This window comes from Alosa alosa, chromosome 14 (genome assembly GCF_017589495.1).
Source record: "Alosa alosa isolate M-15738 ecotype Scorff River chromosome 14, AALO_Geno_1.1, whole genome shotgun sequence".
NCBI classification, from domain to species: Eukaryota; Metazoa; Chordata; class Actinopteri; order Clupeiformes; family Clupeidae; genus Alosa; species Alosa alosa.
Window position 1 is genome coordinate 7,410,700 of NC_063202.1, and position 20,921 is coordinate 7,431,620.

Sequence of the window (20,921 nt, forward strand, 5' to 3'; positions counted from 1 at the left end):
CATGGCCAGCTAATTAGAACTGGTGCAATTTTAGAAAATAAAAGCATTACTTGTCAATTGCAGCTTACAGACTTTGAGCAAAAGTAGGGCTTGTAGTGTCATTGTCACCATCATTATTATTTCTTCATGTAGCCTATTGGCTTTTTTCACTTTCCAGACTCTGCATTGGCCCAGTGTGGAGCAGCGTCATTATTCTTCCCTATCAAGGGGCTCTCTTAGCGTCACAACACGTGACCATGTGCACACACAGAGTTTTTAGCAGCGCCTACAGCGATCCCTTTCGGCTTACCAGAGACTTGAACTACCCAACGCGAGGAAAAAATCATCCTGGAGATAGAACTAGAATATGTGTATATTCATGGAAACTTGGACTCAATAAATATTCACATTACCCCTGTCACAGGAGGATGAACTGTAATATGTGATTAGTGTTTCAAGAGATCTACACCAGCCGGTCTGTGGGCTGATGTATATGCAACAAGATACTTTTATTAATTTTAGGAAATTACATTCACTGTCATAACCTAAAAGATAAACCTAAACATGAAAAAGAGTCAGGCTACTTGTACAATACAATAATAAACATAATTTATTAAAAAACGATTAGCAATAATAATATTATTATTAATAATAATGGTGTTGGTACTTTTGTTGTTGCTGGGTATACCATACGACCAGACCGCTGAAGGAATATCAAATAATAAAACAGGATATGTCGCACTGAATTAGATAAGTGGATATATAGGCTATATTCCAGTCGAGAAATATATCTGTTGGGATGATAAGAGATTACAACCACTGGTCCACGTGGATTTGGCGTGTTCCATGTGGTCCTAATCTGTCAGTGTTTAGGGATCTGGGGTTGAAATGGGGGGGAAGGCTGCCTATTTCCCCCGTCTTCTTCCTTGAAAATGGCCGAGCAAACGTATAGCCTACTACTTAACACCTGTAGGAAGTTACTGGTATTTCGTATGAGTTAAAGTAGTTTACATTCAGTCCCACTTACATGGAATAACCAGAAGTTATCATTGTTGAACCACTGTTGCTTTCTGTCGTCTTTTTAAAGGCCTGCTCGCACATTTTGTCTTTGCTTGGTAAATGGTCACCATCCGACAAGCTTCCCACTTAGCGATTTCAAAGAATGTCGAGAACAAATAACACGATTCTATAATAGCACATTATTTGGTAAGGTACCAAAAAATCACACAATATAAAAGTCGACAGATTAATTATAAGTAATTATTTATGAAATGCGTGTTTTAAAATAATGACAAAATGAGCGCATGTACGCAGTAAAAACCTGCAAGACGACGAACCATCATGTTGTACATGGAGCGGTTTTTCCTCTCGTATTTGGCAAGCGCGTCCTGGCAGACAACAGCCCATTTGTTATTAATCAAGTGTGAAAGTGACGGCTTCATGTATTTAGAAAATGAGGAAAGTTGGAGTTGATCTACTGACTCGCATGAGATCGACATCCAGGGGCTGGCGCACTTGAGTCTAAAGCAATGAGGCTTGTTAGAAGAAAAAATAGGGTGGAGAGAGAGGGAGAGAGAGAGAGAATCGATTTAGGCAGGGCTGTGGTAGCCCCGCATAAGCTTGCCTTTTCCTTCGATGACTACACCCCAAGAGGAGGAGCGTGAAGCACGTAGTAGGCGTCAGAATCCTCAATTTCCAACTTAGCATCCTGGCAGGACATTTTCCCAAGCAAAGCCCCCATCTGAAGGCAAAAAACTTCTGCACGGCACGAGAGAGCGAGACAGCAAGTGAGCTAGAAGGAAAAAGGGACCAAGACCAAAAAAGCAAAAGCAAACACAAGCGACCAGCCGAACTGCTGACAACGACCAGTTAACACGTTTAAAGTCTTATGTGCTCGTTGGTATTTTCATTTTAAACTGCAATCACATCGAAAGGGGACAGACGTGAGTCTGTTGATTCAAGACTCTATGACTGAGCACGGAGAGTGCATGTGAGAATAGAAGGGAACGTGCGCAAGTAAGTGGCTTTTTTTTCGGGGTTTCACGATGGCGTATCCTCAGGGTTACTTGTATCAGCCATCCGCTTCCCTGGCACTGTATTCGTGTCCGGCGTACAGTACCAGCGTGATTTCGGGACCCCGAACGGAGGAACTTGGAAGATCATCCTCGGGGTCTGCTTTTGCTCCTTATGCCGGATCTACTGCGTTTACCACCGCTTCGCCTGGCTACAATTCCCATCTGCCGTACAGTGCAGACGCAGCGGCGGCTGCCACCTTTACTTCATATGTGGTGAGTGTGGTCGAACGATCAGTTTGATCATTTGGACAACAAAAAGTATGAAAAACTTTGTCATGGTTTTTGTTATCCGAATGTGTTTGCGATTTAGGTAGAATAATAGCGAACATGTCGTCTAAATATTGTCATTTCCCCCATATAGCATTGTGTTTTGCTCAATGCGTGTGTTCTACAGAGACTACGAGTAAGGATTTGACACAAATAATTAATTAGTATTGATAAATTGATATCAATGATATAGCAAAACTACAAACTTCAGTGAGATCTTTGTTGAATCCTTGCATTTTTGCATAATGCACCTTGTCTGCTGTAAACGACATACGCACATTTTGTGTTATTATTAATCACCGCAAGAAAGCGACCAGTAATAGGAACCACAGGACCATGCCCAGTGCGTTCATGTTTTCAGTTAATTCTAAAGGAAAATACATATTTGTTTTGACCTCATGCAAATATATTTTTACACACTTATCCCAACATCTGGGAAAAAATACGTGTATCAATTTAAAGAACGTCTAAGCTAGAAATAGATTATTCTGTTCATAGTGAATTTTACTGTTAATATTTTGCTCAAGTAAAAAAAATAGTTAATGCTTAACTTATGACAATATAAAATCATCATATGTATGGTTAAAAATAGGCCTACAAATCTCAAACCCATGTGTCATAAAATTGCATTATGATTTAAGCCTGGATAAAAGTGTTTTATCCAATTCATACCTGCTGTGATCATGCTTGCATATATTTTGTTTACTTTGCATGCAACCTGTGTGTGGTGTGGTGTGGTGTGTGGTGTGTGTGTGTGTGTGTGTGTGTGTGTGTGTGTGTGTGTGTGTGTGTGTGTGTGTGTGCGTGCGCGTGTGTGTGTGTGTGTGTGGTGAGTGTAAGAGTTTGTACTGTAGGGAAACACAGGGTCATGTCAAAGTGTACACTGCCTTCTCCTATTTTAGAAATGGCGATTTAAGCTGAAAAAAAAAATATTTTCTATTCTAGAGTTCGCCCTACGATCACACCTCCGGCATGGCTGGTTCGATAGGCTATCACCCGTACGCTGCTCCCTTGGGTTCCTATCCGTATGGTGACCCTGCTTACCGAAAGAACGCGACTCGGGATGCCACTGCCACACTCAAAGCGTGGCTTAACGAGCACCGGAAAAACCCGTACCCCACCAAGGGTGAAAAGATCATGCTGGCCATTATCACCAAAATGACCCTCACTCAAGTGTCCACCTGGTTCGCCAACGCCAGGAGGAGGCTAAAGAAAGAAAACAAGATGACCTGGACACCTCGGAACCGGAGCGAGGACGAGGAAGAGGATGAGAACATTGATCTGGAGAAAAACGACGACGACGAGCCTAACAAGCCTTCAGACAAGGGAGACTCGACAGATACTGAGTCGGGTGTGTAGAAAAAATCATCAATTTTTCATCGCAGTCGTTTCCACTCAGGGCGCAAAATTGATTGCTGGTTAATGGTGGTATATTATTTATAATGGGACAATTGCTTTAAATAATAATCACCTTGAACTCCCCTAATTTGACTTCTTGTGGGCTGAGAATTGCTGGTGACGTATAGTGTTTGCAGTCCATTTATCTTGGGCTGAATAATGAGGCCACAATCTTTGCATTATGCCTCCAGTATTATCATGATTGCTTTATTGCCATTATAACCCATATCACATTGTTTACTTATTTTACGGTCCTTTTTCTCTTTATTGATATGATTCATATGAAATAATAGCCCTATGCCAGAGTTTTTTTTTTTTATTTTGCTTTGCTTTGTTTGTTTTTCAGATGTTATTTTCAATACATCAAACATGCATGTCAAAACGTGCAGAATTTTACAATTTTAACACTTTCTATTTGTTTGTGTTTTTGCAGACAATAAACTGATAAACCCAGGGGACATTTGCGACAGATTCAAAGATGAAAGTCATGTGAAGGAAATGGATCCTCTTTTAACCAACACGGAATTAAAAGAGTCAGAGGACCGGACGGAACTGCTGCCCGAGTCGGCTAAGCCCACCACCTCCTCCCCGTCTACTGTGCCTCGGGGGAATGAGATCATTGCGCAAGAGAAGCAGTCAGATTTGGGCCACGCACCGAGCACAGTGAACAGCAACGTGACGTCTGTTATCCATTCGCCCCCGTCAGCCCCCAAACCGAAACTTTGGTCTCTAGCCGAGATCGCGACATCCTCAGACAGGTGTAAAGGCAGCAGCGAGGGCCCGCAGGCCACGGTGATGGGTCAAAGCACAGTAATCGCGACCAACGCTGCGTCGCCATCTCGATCATCATCCCAATGTCCCCTCCCAAATAGCACGGTTCTCTCCAGGCCCATCTACTACACCTCCCCCTTTTACCCCGGTTATACGAACTATGGCACTTTTGGACATCTTCACAGCAATCACGGATCCAACACGGGCTCTACGCCACACTTCAATGGATTAAACCAGACTGTATTAAACAGGGCCGAGGCTCTGGTAAGAGAGAGCAAACTCAGAAGCCAAACACAGGTAGATCTTTGTAAAGACTCCCCTTATGAACTAAAGAAAGGTATGTCAAACATTTAATACTGGATTACTCCCCAGTCACCCGGACTATTATTTATTATTATTTGTGGTTGCATAAAAAAGGAGAAGCAAGAAATAATTATACTGTTAAAGAAAATTCTGAGGACAGTTATTTTCTCAGTAAATGCTTACCCTCAAATCTTAGTTTCTGAATGGTTAATCCAAAAGATGTAACAACTAAGAATTGTCTTAATCGCTGCAGCCGCCTGAGTCTATTTGTATTAAAGACTAATGTATATTTAATGTAGCATTTTTGTATTTAAAATGGACAATACACTATCTTTGAAGTAAATTATGAAAAAAAAAATACACGTGTGCAGCGATTGCTTTGGGGAGAATATTATTCATTGTCTACAGTACCTCAGACTCAGACAAGATACATTCTAGAGAAAACATCAAGCGTGCATTGAACTTGCACTCTGTAAAGACGTTCATGGATGAACATTCAGTCGGTTTAGGGCATGCGCGTCACGAAACCTATGGGTTAATTAGTTGAGCAACTGTTCTGCAATACATGTATCACTAGCCACATCAAAGCAGACAGGCAATCATGACCTAATATGATCTGCAGTATTGTGACAAGACTGGTATTTGTTGTTTTGTTTACCAGAAAAGGCTAATTACTTCCTCATCAGTGAATTAGCAAAATATTTTCTGCAGGTGAATATTGATATGACTACAATACAACACCGGCGAAGAAAACTGTCAAGCACTCATTTAACCCAATTATACGTTAACCGCGTCGTGTTTTATGCAAAGCAATCAGGTGGCGAACTCGGGTAATGAGTTCGATTTTATGCCAAATTTAGACCTCATTACGATTGCCAAGGCGTGGCAATGCTGTTAGAAGGGCGCGTCAGTGCGTTTATGGCATCAGAGTAGGCTTTGGAGCATAAGGGGTTTGTTATATCATTAATGGTAGGAGAGTCGTAATGGTGCACTGAATATTAAAACGCTGATGATTTCAAGAACTGTGGCCAAGGTGCCATGACCAGTAAAAATGTCCCACTGGTAGAACTGCAGGGCCCAGAGCTCGGCTTTAAAACTCTTCCCATTTCCGCAGGTAGGTGTCAGACTTGCTCTTAATTTAAAGGGGTTACTCTTAATCGGACATTGCAAAGGCTGCCTCTTCAGGATACACGACACATTGGGCTAGCATCAATAGCGGTTGGAGGGGCAATGTCATGCAACACCCAAAGGGCGTCAGTTCCCCAAACCACACTGCACTGCGGGGAGGCATACATGTTTATTTCGATTCCTCAAAAATCCGTTCGTTATTGACGAATTGATCAAATACACCTTGCGTATCGACGATTTACAGAATAATCAGAAAGCAAGAATTCCCGGCATTAAAAACTAATTTGGCCTACTCAGCCACTGGCCTAATGACTGTGGGATTTGAATATGGAAATTCGCCACTTATCACTACCAAGTTTTAATAATAATATAATTATTAATATTATTATTAGTAGTATTATTATTATCAGTATTATTATTATGTAGCCTAGTTTGTCACGATATTTTGATATTTGCTGTTGTTTGATGTGAAATGCAAATGCATTAAATTCACTATTGGCTACTGATTGCATTCAGAATTATTAAGACGTGCTAATTTACTAGATAATTCATAGGCCTATTTAATTATGTTTTAATTCATCATGTCGCATGTGAGAGAAAAGTCCTTGAGGTTTTCAGGGAAATGCAAGCGGCTCCAATATTGTTCTCTCTTTTTTTCAGACTCTTTTTTTACACTTCAACAGCACAAACAAAAACTAGCATCGAATCGTGCTTTTGTTCACATAGCTTTCAGAATGGTCGGAACAATATCTATAATAATTATTTGCTTTGTTATTTAAATGAATTTTTATTGTCGTTGTTAGACCTGTTATGGCAGCAGTAACAATAGGCGCAATGCGGTGAGGCAGCTTGCTCTGGTTTGGGGTTATATCATTAATCTCTATAGTTTACTTTACGCACTCGAGTTGAAAACTCCCCTGGGTTTCATCTAATTCCCTCGGCTCTAATGTCCTCTATTCGCCTCGGCGCGGGAGGAGAGGAGAGGAGAGGAGAGGGGGCTTCTATTTTTAATGTGTCGGAGCGGGCTGCACGGAGCTAACACTGCACCACATCAGCCGGCTAAATAGCATAATTATGTTTTTCTTTCCTGATCCCTCCAGGAATTGAAACATTCGATGCACTGCCCCCGCGCAGGCAGGCAACAACGGGCCCAGAGTCGGCTGCTTTAAAAGGGGAGGAATTGAAACATCTACACACCAGTAAATAAATTGTCCCTGAGATCAGAAGGAATACATGACCCATATCCAGATAAGCAAACATTTATCCGCCTGATATGTCAAAAAATGGAGACCCCCTAACCCACCACCAACCAAACACACGCCAAGTGCAGAATAGTTAACATGCCCATTGCTTTAAAAAAGACGTGGCCTAATAAATCAGCGTCATCATTATGGTTGGTGACATTGAATCACACAAATACATATACTGTTAAGCGTATAACGTAGTATTTCAGCAGTTATATTTATTTTATATAACCTATAATCTCACTATAGCACACACCCCACCATTTTTCAAAGCCTTTTCCGAACTGTATCAGCTTGATTCGATGATGACAATAGACTAGGCTATTATTATTATTATTATTATTATTATTATTATTAATAATAATAATAATAATAATAATAATAATAATAATAATGGAAACGTTGACCCTTATATTTACAAACGCGTAAGACTAGCAGAAATAAAATTCTCATCTTTTAAAGCTTGATTTATCAGACATATTTAGCTGTGCAGAGCCGCCTGACACAAGCCGCCTGAATGTCCAATCTTTTGTCACTTGTGAATACGGTAGTACGGGCGAGCTTAGCAATGATCCAGGAGCACAACTGTTCTTTCTCAGTTCTCCTCCAGCTGAATGGCTTACTGGCTCATTGTTCCGAAGCAATGCATGGACACGGTGTGAGAATGTTAAGTGAGGGAGAGACAGTTCCCACGTGTGGAAAAAGAATAGAGAAGTCTCGGCAGCGAGGGGGGAAATGCAGAAACTATTCGTTGACAGCTTTCCAATCCAGGCATTGGAGAATGGCTATCAATTCAGTGCGCCTGTTCTGTTTTAGCTATTTCGTGAACAGCAAGTAAACGGACGTAGCCTACACTACCTCTGGAAAAATATAACGTTTTAATGTATGGTGTTTATTGTGTTGCAGAATATTTTGTTCATTGTATATTTGCTTTGGTATAGTTGTGAATCTATTTGGTGACTACGAATGAAACTAGCATAACTAATGGACATATTCCATTCAAACGAAGCACCATCTGCTCATACAAAAGAATACACCCGCCGTGCACATACTTTAGGCTACACTGTAGATTTGGGCTGCTCTATTTCATCAGCCAACCTCCAAATATCTCCAAGAATTTCAGGATATCCAAAACAAAAAACGGTCATTAGTACAGGGTTACAGACAGATCAATGCGCGGTGTTTGTACACACTACGTTTTACACCAGAATATCGTTTCATAGACTAGTGCAATGTCTATGGCAACACTATAGGTTTAAGGTCCACTTGTAAGAGAGAAAATATCACAAGGATACTACTTACAGATATTTACCAAACGTTCCACGTTTTGATAGAACAATAAGACAAAAGCCCTGGTAGGCATCCATTACGAGAAAAAAAGTGGCCTACATTTATAGATAGGCCTACTCTAACTTGCTGTTGTTGCTTGACTAGGCCCATTGCCGAAAAGTCAAATGTCATCGCCTTAAATATTCTGTACCATGGCCATGAAAGAGACCCAATGGAAAACCAACATTATTTTGTCGGAAGTGCTTCTCAGATTAAAATATCTATTTAGGTGAAACCACAATGTAGAGTCCTGTGTGCACGCGTGTATGTGCGCGCCCGTGTGTGAGTAAGAGAGAGTGTGTGTGTGAGAGAGTATGCGCGCGAGCGCGCGTTCGTGCATATGTAGCTGTCCATTTACCTCAAGAAAACCGTGAAAATATTTTTATCGTGTCTTCTATTCTGAATGTCTGCATTTTAACAACTGTCCTATCAATAGAGAGAGGGGATTCATAATGTCGGTAATCCTCAAGCCAAGGCTGTGAAAATTACACCTGCTGCTGCTGCTGAACTGTGCATACTTGGTCAGGCTTGCACCTCCTCAAGGCCAATGTGGCATCCATTGCGATCCAAGCAATGGTAACCTAAACCTGTTGATAAAAGCGTTGCGAAAAAGCCGTTAAATATACTGTATGTCCCGAAATGGATTACAGAAATGACCCGCCAAATAACAAGCGACTGCCTACAACAAGATCACGCACATCAGACCAAACTCCAGCTGAGTAGAATCAAATTCAGCTCGAACGTGTAAAAGGACACCATTTTATTTGACCTGCCTAGATTATGCGCTGGGACATCTGTGAGCTTCAGCAGAGCAAGTGTAGCCAAATACAGAACCGTCTGTTTTCTTCCCTTCTCCTCCTCTGACGTGAACAATATGTCGTCTCATTTGCCAACTTAGTTGGTTTAAGCAAACAATACAAAAAAATCAGGAACCCAGCTTTCCCCAAACACGAAGCTGATAATGCTGCCTTTGTGAGAGCTCTCAAACACAACGTTGTGGCATATGTCACGAAAAAAAGGGATTTTTGATCAGCTTGCTCCAAGTAGACGTCACGCCCCCTACTTCTTGATAACAAAGCTCAAAGTGGAATGGTCCCATCCCTAACGCATGCTGGGAATATCGCCTTTGCTTTATTTAATCATCAGATCCCATTGAGAGGCCTCTTAATTAATTATGGGTGCTAAAAATTCAGCCCAGCTGTTTTTTTTTCTGATCTGTGTGAGTGTGCTCTCTGAGTGGCGCACGGTGCCATAGCTAGAGCTGTGACGCTGCTCAAGGAATCATTTTCACAAATTGGCCCCTTTCCCCTCTAAAATGGCATAGGTGTCCGGGCTTGTTTGACGGCTGATTTTTTTTCATCGTTAGTAAAAATTGCTCCGACGCCGTGAACGATCAGGCACGGGCAAAGGAGCTCTACAGTGTCACTTGCGCTTTTAGCACTTATAAATTGTTCGCGTTAAATGAACTTTCAAAAGTAAAGTGGAACACATTGTACGTCGACCCAGCTGAAGTGACAGAAGGTGATTTACTACTATTTACCCCCACGTTACCGGGACTTCACAGGCTGTTTTTTGCTACTCTCAAGGGACACATTACACGTGTAATTTTCAGCTGTCTGGTGTTTTTAAGTGAGACCTCCACAGATAAATAAAACATTTTTTTTCTTATTAAACAAAGAAATTTAACAGAGAATGATACACAGAGGGCTATTCTAAAATGAGTAGCCGCTTTGGGGTCTAAGATGCTTAAATTCAATCTGCATTTGAAAATGACTTTGAAACCATTGGTTTGCTTTTCAGGTGGGCTGACTTCAAAGAGAGCGTGGCGCTAATGGTCTTTATAACTTGTGGATGTATGACCACATAAACCACAGACTACCTTGTAAACGCCACTGTGAATTTTATGAAATATCTGCAAAATTCATCCCTTTCATTTCCGTTATAAGAAATGCAATACAAGCTCAGACACCGAGTTCATTTCCAGCAGTTCTGGTTCTGCTTATGATGGTGGGCTATGCCTTTACATTGGCACACCATGCAATGGATTTATTCAGTATTCATGGACTCTTCATCAAATGCAATTCGGTTGAAATAAAAGTAGAGTTTTTACTACTGAACATTCACAACAGTTCACAGGGCAAGTAGTGGCATTACTGCCCTTGGTCTATACCTTTCATAAAAATGAAACAAAACATGCATATGGTGTACATATCTGTAGATTTCTGTATCATAAAATAGGATTAATTTTCCAGCAAATGGAACATTTCTGTCTCTCTCTCTTTCTCTCTCTCTCTCTCTCACACACACACACACACACACACACACACACACATAAAATGAGACAGAGAGAGTAAATTGGTTTTGGTTGGAAATGTTTAGCGTGGTTACCTTCTGCTGACAAACTGCAAACCAATTAATAAAATTGTAGGCTATTGAAAATAACTTCATTGTATTAAAGTGTGTCTGAATAATATTTGACTGGTAAATAATTTACATATACAAACTGAACACGCAGATATATATTTTTAAAAATGGTCAACTTTATACTCCATTTATACTGTCCATGACATTTTTACAACTGAAATATTGCACCTCTGCTGAAAATGGTCTGTACATTTGGGGATCACATTTCTGTCAGATTCAGGCAAAAGTTGTCAAAGTCACACAGCAGCCCTGCTAAGATAAGGGCCTCATATTATTACAATCTTAATGGTTCTGATGAAGATTGATGAAGTGTTTTCTTTGGGAGACTTCAGAGGGCCCGAGAAAGGAAGGGGGGTGAGGCTACAAGCCACCCGACTGTTTATTTACATTTGGCCTTTTTAAATGATCCCTTTCTTCCAAACATCTGCTCCAAATTAGGGCATAGATATTTGTCCTAATGACCACGCCGCTGATGGGTGTCTCCAGCAGATAGGAAAGGAAAGGACGGAAGGGTTGCCATTACCTGTCACTCACCTAGGGGACAGTGGAGGGACGCGGATCACATGCAGTGTGCTGGGTAGCACGGAGACAGGCAGGTCCTGTGCACGCGTTTTCTTCTTGGGTCGTTCTTCACGTCTCTCTCTCTCTCTCTCTCTCTCTCTCTCGGTGTACTTCTCTGTGTGCTGTTGTTGGCTGGACGAGGCCGAACACAACATAACAACATACACTCCTCCAGGATGTATTTTATTTTGAGGCCTTCAATTTGATGGATGCAAATGGGCACTCACATAATTGGCTCAGCTCCCAAGATGGAGGTAAACAGCTGGTGGTCACTTTTCTTTCTTTCTTTCTTTCTTTCTTTCTTTCTTTCTTTTCCTGGCTTGGTTATTTTGAGCTGCAGAAGAGAGGTGTGAAGAGGTTGATAATGAAAGGGAAAGGAATGTGTGTTGAACTTGGTCTCAGCATTATAGGCCCAGATCCCTTCTAACACACACACACACACACACACACACACACACACGTAGAGGCAATGCCTGGGTGTATTACATGGCCTACGTGCCAATTGCTGTTCGAGAAGCGCCACCTGGTGATGCAGCATAGAGGTCAGCCAATCACCAGGCTCCAGGGGCGGAACTCAGTGGGCTACCTCCATGTCAGCTTTTTTCCGCAACCCCTGCGCAGGTGAGTTGCTGATAAGATACAGAATGTAATGCAGGTAACTGTGTTGAAACATATTTCTGGTTAGCACTTTTTTGTCTTGTGTTTTGCTCGACATATTTTGGGTTAATAAAGCAATGAAGAAAAATCTATGTGATAACACTTGTGTGTGCATGTTTTATATTTGTGTATGTGTAAGCACAGGTGTAAGAAGCTTTAAAAAAAAAAACAAAAAAAAACCTACTTGCTGGCTCTCTGCCAACGAGGGTGTTGGCTGAGGCTGCTTTCTTATTAGGCGATGGTTTACAGCCAAGCGGAATAGGTAATCTCATCAGTGAAGCACTTTAAACAGATAAAGAGCCCCCTTCTCTCTTGCCCCCAGCGTGCAGGCCGGTCGCTGCCCTCTCCTACTGCCCCCAGTGCAGGCCTCCGCTGTGCCCTCGCATGCTCCTGCCACCACGGCTAATACCTGTTACTCCCAAGAACACTAATTAGCGACAGACTGAGCTCAAATAATCGATTGACCTCATTTTCACTAAAAGTGCTATTTCCAGTCTAATGGGTAATTCTTTGGCCCCTTACAAAACAGCCATCTGGGAGAGATGTCCTGTGCATGTGTCTCACCTGGCAGCCAAACGACACAAGCCAAAAAGAGGAAGGGAAAAAAAGGAGGGAGAGAAAGATGCAGGAATATCTTTGCCCAGTTTCTCCATGGGTACCCGAGAAGGACTCTCTCCAAAACCAACATTTGTCATGTAATTAATATGCAGTCACGCCTGGAACAGAGCAGTCTCAATTAAAACTTCATCCTAATGAGGTCTAATCCCATACCAACCAGTGGCCATGTGGTCCGTTCCCAGCCAACTCTCCTCATCCTGCCTGTAATCAAAATTCAGCTCGCTTACCTTTACCCTTTGTACCTCTTGTCTACTTATTAAGAAATTAAGGGAAATTAATCAAACACACTCACAAAAAAGGGCCCCGCCGCTTCATTAGGGGGGTCCTCGTCCCGTGCAGTCGCTTTTGTTTTTGGCGGGTCTGAAATCGGCCGCCGTTGTTCCCACTCACTACACTTCAGGTTTTTCACAGAGATCTGATTTATTAGCTTGTCAAGGGAAGCATTGTTCACGAAGGCAATCAAAAAGCACTTACCTAGCTGGACTAAAATTACTGCTTTTTCAGTGGCTAATTTGTGTAACTCCCATGGAGGGGGGCTGGCAAAGTGTTTGATGAGGCATAAAATGATGATTAATGAATTTATTGCCTCACTGCTCATCAAACTGTTGTAGTATATACTTCTTCCATTGGGGGTGACGTGCCACACAGATCTGGCAACTACAGCGAGGCGGTGGTGGTATGATCTTAAGAGCCCCTCCTTTACCCCTTAACCTCCCTGACCCGGGGGTTGGGTATGAATGTAGCTGGGGCAATGCCAGGAGAGAGCCGGCACAAAGGACAGTTTAATAAGAGGTTAAACCCAAAATGGGAGTAAACCTCTTGCAAGGGACACATGTTCTCAGCTTTCAGCCTCTGATCAGTCTGTGGGAAAAGCTACCAGTAACCAGATAGCTCTCCCTTCGCTCGATCACTCTGTCTTTCTCTCTCTTTCTTCCTCCCTTCTCTCTCTCCCTTTCTCTCTTGTTCTCCTCTTCTCTCTCTCTCTCGCGCGCTGGCACTCTCTCCCTCCTTCTCTCCCTAGTACCCGGAAGACCCCAAAAAAAGGCAGCGGAAACAACAAAGGCAACCAATGAATTCATTAAAACATGGACATGAACACATACTATTGACGAAAACAAACGGCATGTTGTGAAATGAGAGCAGGCCGGCGGAGAACTGTTCCATTCTTCGGCGTCCACATAAGCATCGCTCCCATTCACCACGATGATTAACGACTTACGGGGGGAGGGCGAGGGTCGTATCCAAGCGGTCGCCACGGGGTCAAAAGCACTTCTGCATATTTGCTAAATAAGCCAACCACCCCTCCCACACACCACCCCAACCACCACACAGTCCCAACCGCCAGCAACTCCATATACACACACACACACACACACACACACACACACACACACACACACACACACACACCACGCTCCCACAAATCAGAGCCTAACATTGTGTAGATGTTTACACTCCATTGCACCCCTTGCCTCCACCACCACCCCCACTACACACACACACACACACACACACACACACACACACACACACACACACTCAGACCCACCACCCACCCTCCTACTTCTCTCTTTGGGTAATTGTGGTTGATTAAGTCCTCACTTATTCTCTGGTGTTGGCAACTGAAGAATGCATTGTTGCACGTTTTCCCCATCGGACCTCCGTGTACCACCACACCCGCACCACCCAGTTTGCGCTTTTCACAGATTCATTAGGTTGGGCCTCTAAATACTTCAAAGGCCTTCGTTTCACACAATAAACCGATGAAAGCAATTACGGATGATGTGGTACGGAATGTAGATTGCACCGTATGAGGGTGTAACATTAGATAATGAGCTTTTTTTGATGACATAAGATCCACGGCAGAGGCCCGACACCAACGGACAAAAACCCCCCCAACAATCTTGGTTTGCTCGCGATCGCTGACTTTTTCTTAAGTGCGCCATTTCACATGGCAGGGCCTACACCGCACACAGTTTGTTCACACCGAGGATATCGGCCTCATAGCCCTGCGCTGGGCTGAAGGCTTTTTTATCCTTGTTCTGAGGCCTGCCTCTGCTCAGCTCGCTCTGGCGTTTACTCATAAATGTTAAACGTTAAATGTTAGCACTTACGGCTCTTTAAAGATTTATTTAATGCACACTCTTGTTCTTTGGGTTTGACAGGCTGAGGTGGAGGGCAGAGGAGAGGGTGGGGGGGGTGGTGGTGTTGAGTTGTGGGGGCTGGTGGGGGGGTGGAGTGTGCTGATTGTGATAACCTTATTCAGTCTGATGGAAAAAGATGAAATGCATTCGTCAAAATGGAAGAGCAAAATACATTAAGATTCGCAGCGCGCGGCGCCTGCGATATTGCTTTCATTTCTCTTTCCCCGAGCACAGACTGCAACCCAATCAAGGGCATCGGAATATGCAGATAATCTCCGATAAATTTTACATGAACGCGTTTCATCTTAATCTGGATGAAAATAGAAAAGCGCAAGTGGTTATTAAACAAAAGACTGAATAATCACATGGTAAAAAGAGTGTTTAAAAATGATCTCTCTGAATGAGTGTTTTGCTCTACAATCCATTTCATTTCCACAATAAGACTGCATACACAATAGTCTCATGCTAGTTTCCTCTGTATCTATCATCCTCTGTCTGTGTGTATCGGAAATTCAGCATGTCTAAAAACGTCTCAACTGTTCAGTTGAGCACGGCACTGTAGGTTTTTTAAATATCTTACTCGTGCATCACAACGCAATGCAGCGCAGTGCACCATCTGCCACAGAAATAAATATCAAAACAAAAGGAAAACCTTAAGGCAGTTGCATACCACGCCACTTGCGACTCCTTCTAGCAATTTAGAGTTATTATTAGTGACACTGAATAGTTTCCTCGAAAAGATAAAGAAATTTTTATCTGTTTGAACATTCCTATAAAAGCTCTAATCCCACTTGTCCTTCACCATAAATATGCACAATTTCTTCAGCAGCGGGCCTCGGTGGAATTTTAATAAGAGTGTTGCTTACATATCTGCTGGCGTACTGAGAGAAGGGCCTAATCCAGGCAGAAGGCTGAGAAGAGGGGGGAAGTGTGTGTGTGTGTGCGTGTGGTGTGTGTATGTGTGTGTGTGTGGTGTGTGTGTCTCTGTGTGTATGTGTGTGTGTGTGTGTGTGTGTGTGTGTGTGTGTGTGTGTGTGTGTGTGTGTGTGTGTGTGTGTGTGGTGGGCGTTGTACTTGGCCATATCCAATGGTAACAGCATTGCCTGTCATCGCATTCGTATTTATTCAAACCAGAAGTAAGAGCGGCAGACTTGCAACAGAACATGCTGACCATGAAATGCACTGATATTTCAGCAGGTACACATGAGTAAACCTGATGGATTTTTCTTCTTCAAAAAAGGAGGAAACGACAAGAAAGAAAGAATGTGTGTGTATGTGGAGCACTTTTATTTATTTCATTTGGCGTCTCGGAGGTGTTCTGTTTCTTTGACAAACATCACAGGCACTGTGTTCCCAGTGACACTGGAGTTCTCTTTTGAAGGCCATAGAAGATGGATACACACACACACACACACACACACACACACACACACACACACACACACACACACGCCTTTGTGGACAGTGGCTCTCCTCCAGTCCTTGACCTGTGGTCCGTCTCTTTGCAAATGCGTCTCGTTCATTAGTGACTCGACTCCGCTGCTGTCCTCTTCATTAGTAAATACATCACAAGTATTGACACACATATAAAAAATGCCCCCAACCAGCAGTATTATGTCATGTGGGCCTTTTTTCGGCCTAGCGTGGCTCTGACTGTCCTCAGTTTCTTTTAGCCTCCAGCTTTAAGGTCTTGGCGCAATTAAAGACTCTTCCATGGCCCTTACACCTGCGCCAGTCAATAGTGCGTAAGAGATGTGATTTACGATGGGAATTGCAGGGATAATAGACAAAAAGATGAATTAGGCTGCATAGCATGCATACTGTAAGTCGGCCGTAAGTTGCGCGCATAATTGCTTTAATGTGGGCTATTAAGACTAAGTGCGTGTGATTTTACAGTCTGCCCCATATTCAGCGCGATGATTACAGTGATCAATACGTATGATTTGTAAGTTGCTGGCCATCGATCGAATAGTAAAATGTGTGACCTTCTCGTAAGAGCTTCCTTGTAGTACAATGACACAGAGAGAGGACATAAGATGGGACACGGAGACCAGACAGTGACACATTGGTACCATGTGTGCTGCATCTCTATGTCGTTTCTTTGTCTCATTCCTAGATCACACAAGACCTGGATGAACCTGTCCACCATTAAATCCCCACCCATTATTGTTTATTTATGCTACGTTATGCTCGAGAGTTTTAATCAGTGCGTTTCCATGTGGTGTTATAGACATTTATCATATAGGGGACATTTTGACAGGATAGATATAGAGACGAGTCATGTGTCATGTCTTTACGGTGTTCTTTGAAACTCCAGACACACACACACACACACACACACACACACACTGAAACTGTCTTCCAATAGGCCTCTTCAGAGGCCTTCAGGCTCTTAGGGGATTAGCATGTAGGAATCTCAAAGAGACGCCGCACCTTCATGTCTTTTGTGATGATCCACAAAACAGATTGCTCTAGATCCTCATCCAAGACTACAGCTCAAGTCTAAAAGTCAACCCACTCATATAAAGTGAGGGGAAGCAAAGATGACACACAAGAAAAAATCACATCAGACGTGTGAGAAAAGTTTGCCGATAACTTTCAGCACCCCTTGAGATTTACTATTGTGTAGTTTATGATCTAACGTCACAATGGGTACGAAAAAAAGTTAACTCACCGTCCAGGGAATCCCTTCTAAAATGTGGCCTTCTCCTGACCATTTTGAGAGGTTCTCCCATCAGTAGGGGGGTCGGGTGGGGGTAGGCGCAGGCATCTTTTTCTCGATAGTATCAGAAACGACTCCTGTGATTTGTGCTGTGGAAAATAAATACAGCGCATGAAAACATTTGACAGACAGCTATCACGGTTTCCAAAGATCCCCCGAGATAGAGGCTCGAGTTTATAATAAGTCTTTAAACATCTCGCTGCCGTTACGCACACAAAAAAAATGAGACAAAAAACAACATTCCTATCCATCTCCAAAAACACATGCACATCTTTAATAAAGAGATGCTTCACACCACAAATCACTTGGTAACATTAAAAAGAGGGGCTTTGTATGGCCCAGTGAGCTATGCTGCTTGAGGGATAATTAATAAGTCTAGCTGTCAGAATAATTAATATTCAATGAAGCTAAAGTGAATGTCTGCAGGCTGGGTACACTCCTGTGGATTGGGAGGGATAGGCCCCAACACTTCTAGAACATTCTTGTGATTCCCTTCTCTGTCTCTATCTCGCTATCTCTGAAGCTCTGTCTTTCTCTCTCTTAGACAGAAACACACACACACACACACACACACACACACACACACACACACACACACACACACACACACACACACACACACACACACACACACACACACACACACACACACACACACACACACACACACACACACACACACACACACACACACATGCTGAGTGTTTGCTGTATAACCCTCACTTTCGGGTTTGACAGACGTGGCGGGGATGACAACTCCGTGTACTCAACTAGTTCGGCTTCAGTTCAAATTGATACATACACAGATAGACAGACAGATAAGTCGACTTAAACTCTCGCCGGGAAGGCTCCGCTCTGCTCTCCATGTTTTGGCAATAGAGCACAGTGATATGTGATCTCCACTTGCAGAATGAGCGATAGCGTTTAAAAAGTGCAGATCATCTCTCTCTTTTATTGCATGCTATAGTGTTACGTGTTTTAAAGCCAAACAAGGAAGATATTCAAATCTGTCACCATCACGTCAGTGTCCGCTGCCAGCATTTTACTTCAGGATCTTATTTTCTCTCTTTTTTCTCTTAAACTTTTCTGTTAAGGCAACCCAATTCTATTCTTCCTTAAACATTCTTCAGCTTTTTCCCTCCTTCCTGTTTCCCTTTTCTGTTTTTTCTTCTCCTCTCAACTCGTTACTGTTTTTCCCCCCATGTTTTTGTGCTATTGACTTTTAACACTCCCATCTTTCTCTCTTTCCCTCTCTATACCCCCCCCCCCACTCTCTCTTGCTGGTGTATGGGCTAAGTGCCGTGCAGAGGTGTTCAGTCTCGGCCTGTAAGGCCTCTCTCTCTCTCTCTCTCTCTCTCTCTCTCTCTCTCCCCCTCTCACTGGTGTATGGGCTAAGTGCTACGCAGTAGCTCTTCAGTCCCCGGCCTCTCTCTCTCTCTCTCTCTCTCTTTCTCTCTCTCGCGGCCTTGCAGCCCATCCAGCGTGCTCAGCACTGATCAATCACTGTACCTGTGTGGGGAACAGGTGCTGGGGGACCTATTAGGAGGCGTTGTGCCATGATCAATAGAGAAAACATCAGAGAGAGAGAAAGAGAGAGAGTGAATTCTGTGCTTCATTAGTAGACGTGGACGTTGGTCAATGAGGTGCTGGTAAAGAGCTCCACTCGGCTTGTAGGGCCCATTAGAGCGGACGCGCTGCTGCTAATGCAGACATGAAAAGTGCCACCGAGGAGGAGGGATAATAAGGGCTGTTTAAGTAAGCTGGGCACTCATCTTTCTTTCTTTCTTTTTCCTATCTATCTATCTATCTATCTATCTATCTATCTATCTATCTATCTATCTATCTATCTATCTATCTATCTATCTGTCTATCTATCCTCGTTGGTGGAACACACTGCCAGTTCCTACAAGGGCAGGGACATCCTTCTCCATTTTCAAAAAACTCCTGAAGACCCAGCTCTTTAGAGAACATCTCCTCTCATAGCAACACTTACAACAAGTCTTACTGATCCTAGCACTCACCAGCTGTCTTAAACTGACAAGTAACTGTTAAAAACAGCACTCACTGATGCACTTATTCTTACTGTACTCTAATGTTTTTAAATTGTCCTAAAATTGTTGAGTATTGCTCTAAAACTTAAACTGTTTACCATGTTGTTAGTCGCTTTGGCTAAAAAATGCGTCAGCCAAATGTAATGTAATGTAATGTAATGTAATCTATCTATCTATCTATCTATCTATCTATCTATCTATCATCTGCAATTTGTTTTCTACTTCTTTCTTTCTTTTCTTTCATCCCCTCTTTCTTTCTTCCTTTCTTTCTTTCTTTCGTTCTTTCTGTCAGGAGTTCCATTTAGATTTCCCACAGTCAAATGTCATCCAACACCTGTTCATATTGCCTTGTCATAACAAGAGGCAATTTTGTTTGACATCTGAAAACTGTATCTTTTTTTTTTTTCTTCAACGAATTGCTTCAATTTCCAAAACCATGTTTGCAGGTAGCAGACACCTCTGCTCCAGGTTTTAACATGTCGTGAGTCTCTGGTTCCCAAGGACGGCACGAACCACGAGGACATACCTGGCTGCAGGGAGGGTCAGCTGTGGGGTTGAATTCCAGCCCGGGCTCTGTTTGTGTGTAAACTCTGCGCGAGCTGAAGGGGACCAGAGAAAGCAAGACTCACCACACGGTAATCAGGCATTTGTTCGACTGATGCACGGGCCCAATTAGGTGTTAGCGATACGCTTGAAGTCGCTGTGTGTGTGTGTGTGTGTGTGTGTGTGTGTGTGTGTGAGAGGGCCCACAGGGGGCCACGCAGGTTTGGGGTTTGGGGCGGTGACGACGAGAGGAACTAAGACAGGACTGGATAGGCTGCAGAGGATGGGGGTGTGTGGGGTGTGTGTGTGTGTGTGTGGGGGTGTGTGTGTGTGTGTGTGTGTGTGGGGGTGTGGAGGGTTTGTGTTATGAGACAGAACACAAGATACTTGGCCTGTACCCACAATCCAAGCCCTTGGTGCTGGGTTAGATTTCATTTTAAGGACCTTGCCACTCACTCTCGTTAGCTCCCACCCAAACATCATAGTTTAGGGGCATGTGTCTGTCTGCGACTACATTTCTCCCTCTACCCCCCTCTCTTCCTTCCTCCTTCTATCTCTCGCAACCCGCTTATTAACACAAACACGGGCTGTCATTTGTTTGTGCTTTTAATTGCGTCTGCTAATGTCTCTGTGAACACACATATAATCCGAATTCTTCTCGCACTGTATAATCAGACACTGAACCTCACATTTTTACCGACAGAGCA

At 43.0% G+C, this 20,921-nt stretch overlaps 1 protein-coding gene and 1 long non-coding RNA gene across 2 annotated transcripts; one reads left to right on the forward strand and one right to left on the reverse strand.

Moving 5' to 3' along the window:
* Window positions 1–1,487: 1,487 nt before the first annotated feature.
* irx5a (iroquois homeobox 5a) lies at window positions 1,488–6,295 on the forward strand. The gene is made up of 3 exons (XM_048263011.1): window positions 1,488–2,267; window positions 3,267–3,672; window positions 4,153–6,295. Exons 1-3 carry the CDS (start codon window positions 2,025–2,027, stop codon window positions 4,842–4,844), a joined length of 1,341 nt encoding a protein of 446 aa, XP_048118968.1. The 5' UTR covers window positions 1,488–2,024; the 3' UTR covers window positions 4,845–6,295.
* Window positions 6,296–11,306: 5,011 nt separating this feature from the next.
* Window positions 11,307–20,277, reverse strand: LOC125307177. Its single transcript, XR_007195665.1, has 3 exons — window positions 20,198–20,277; window positions 17,573–17,709; window positions 11,307–11,813 (listed from the first exon to the last, which is right to left on the reverse strand). It is a non-coding gene; the product is annotated as an uncharacterized LOC125307177 (long non-coding RNA).
* Between the last annotated feature and the right edge of the window lie 644 nt (window positions 20,278–20,921).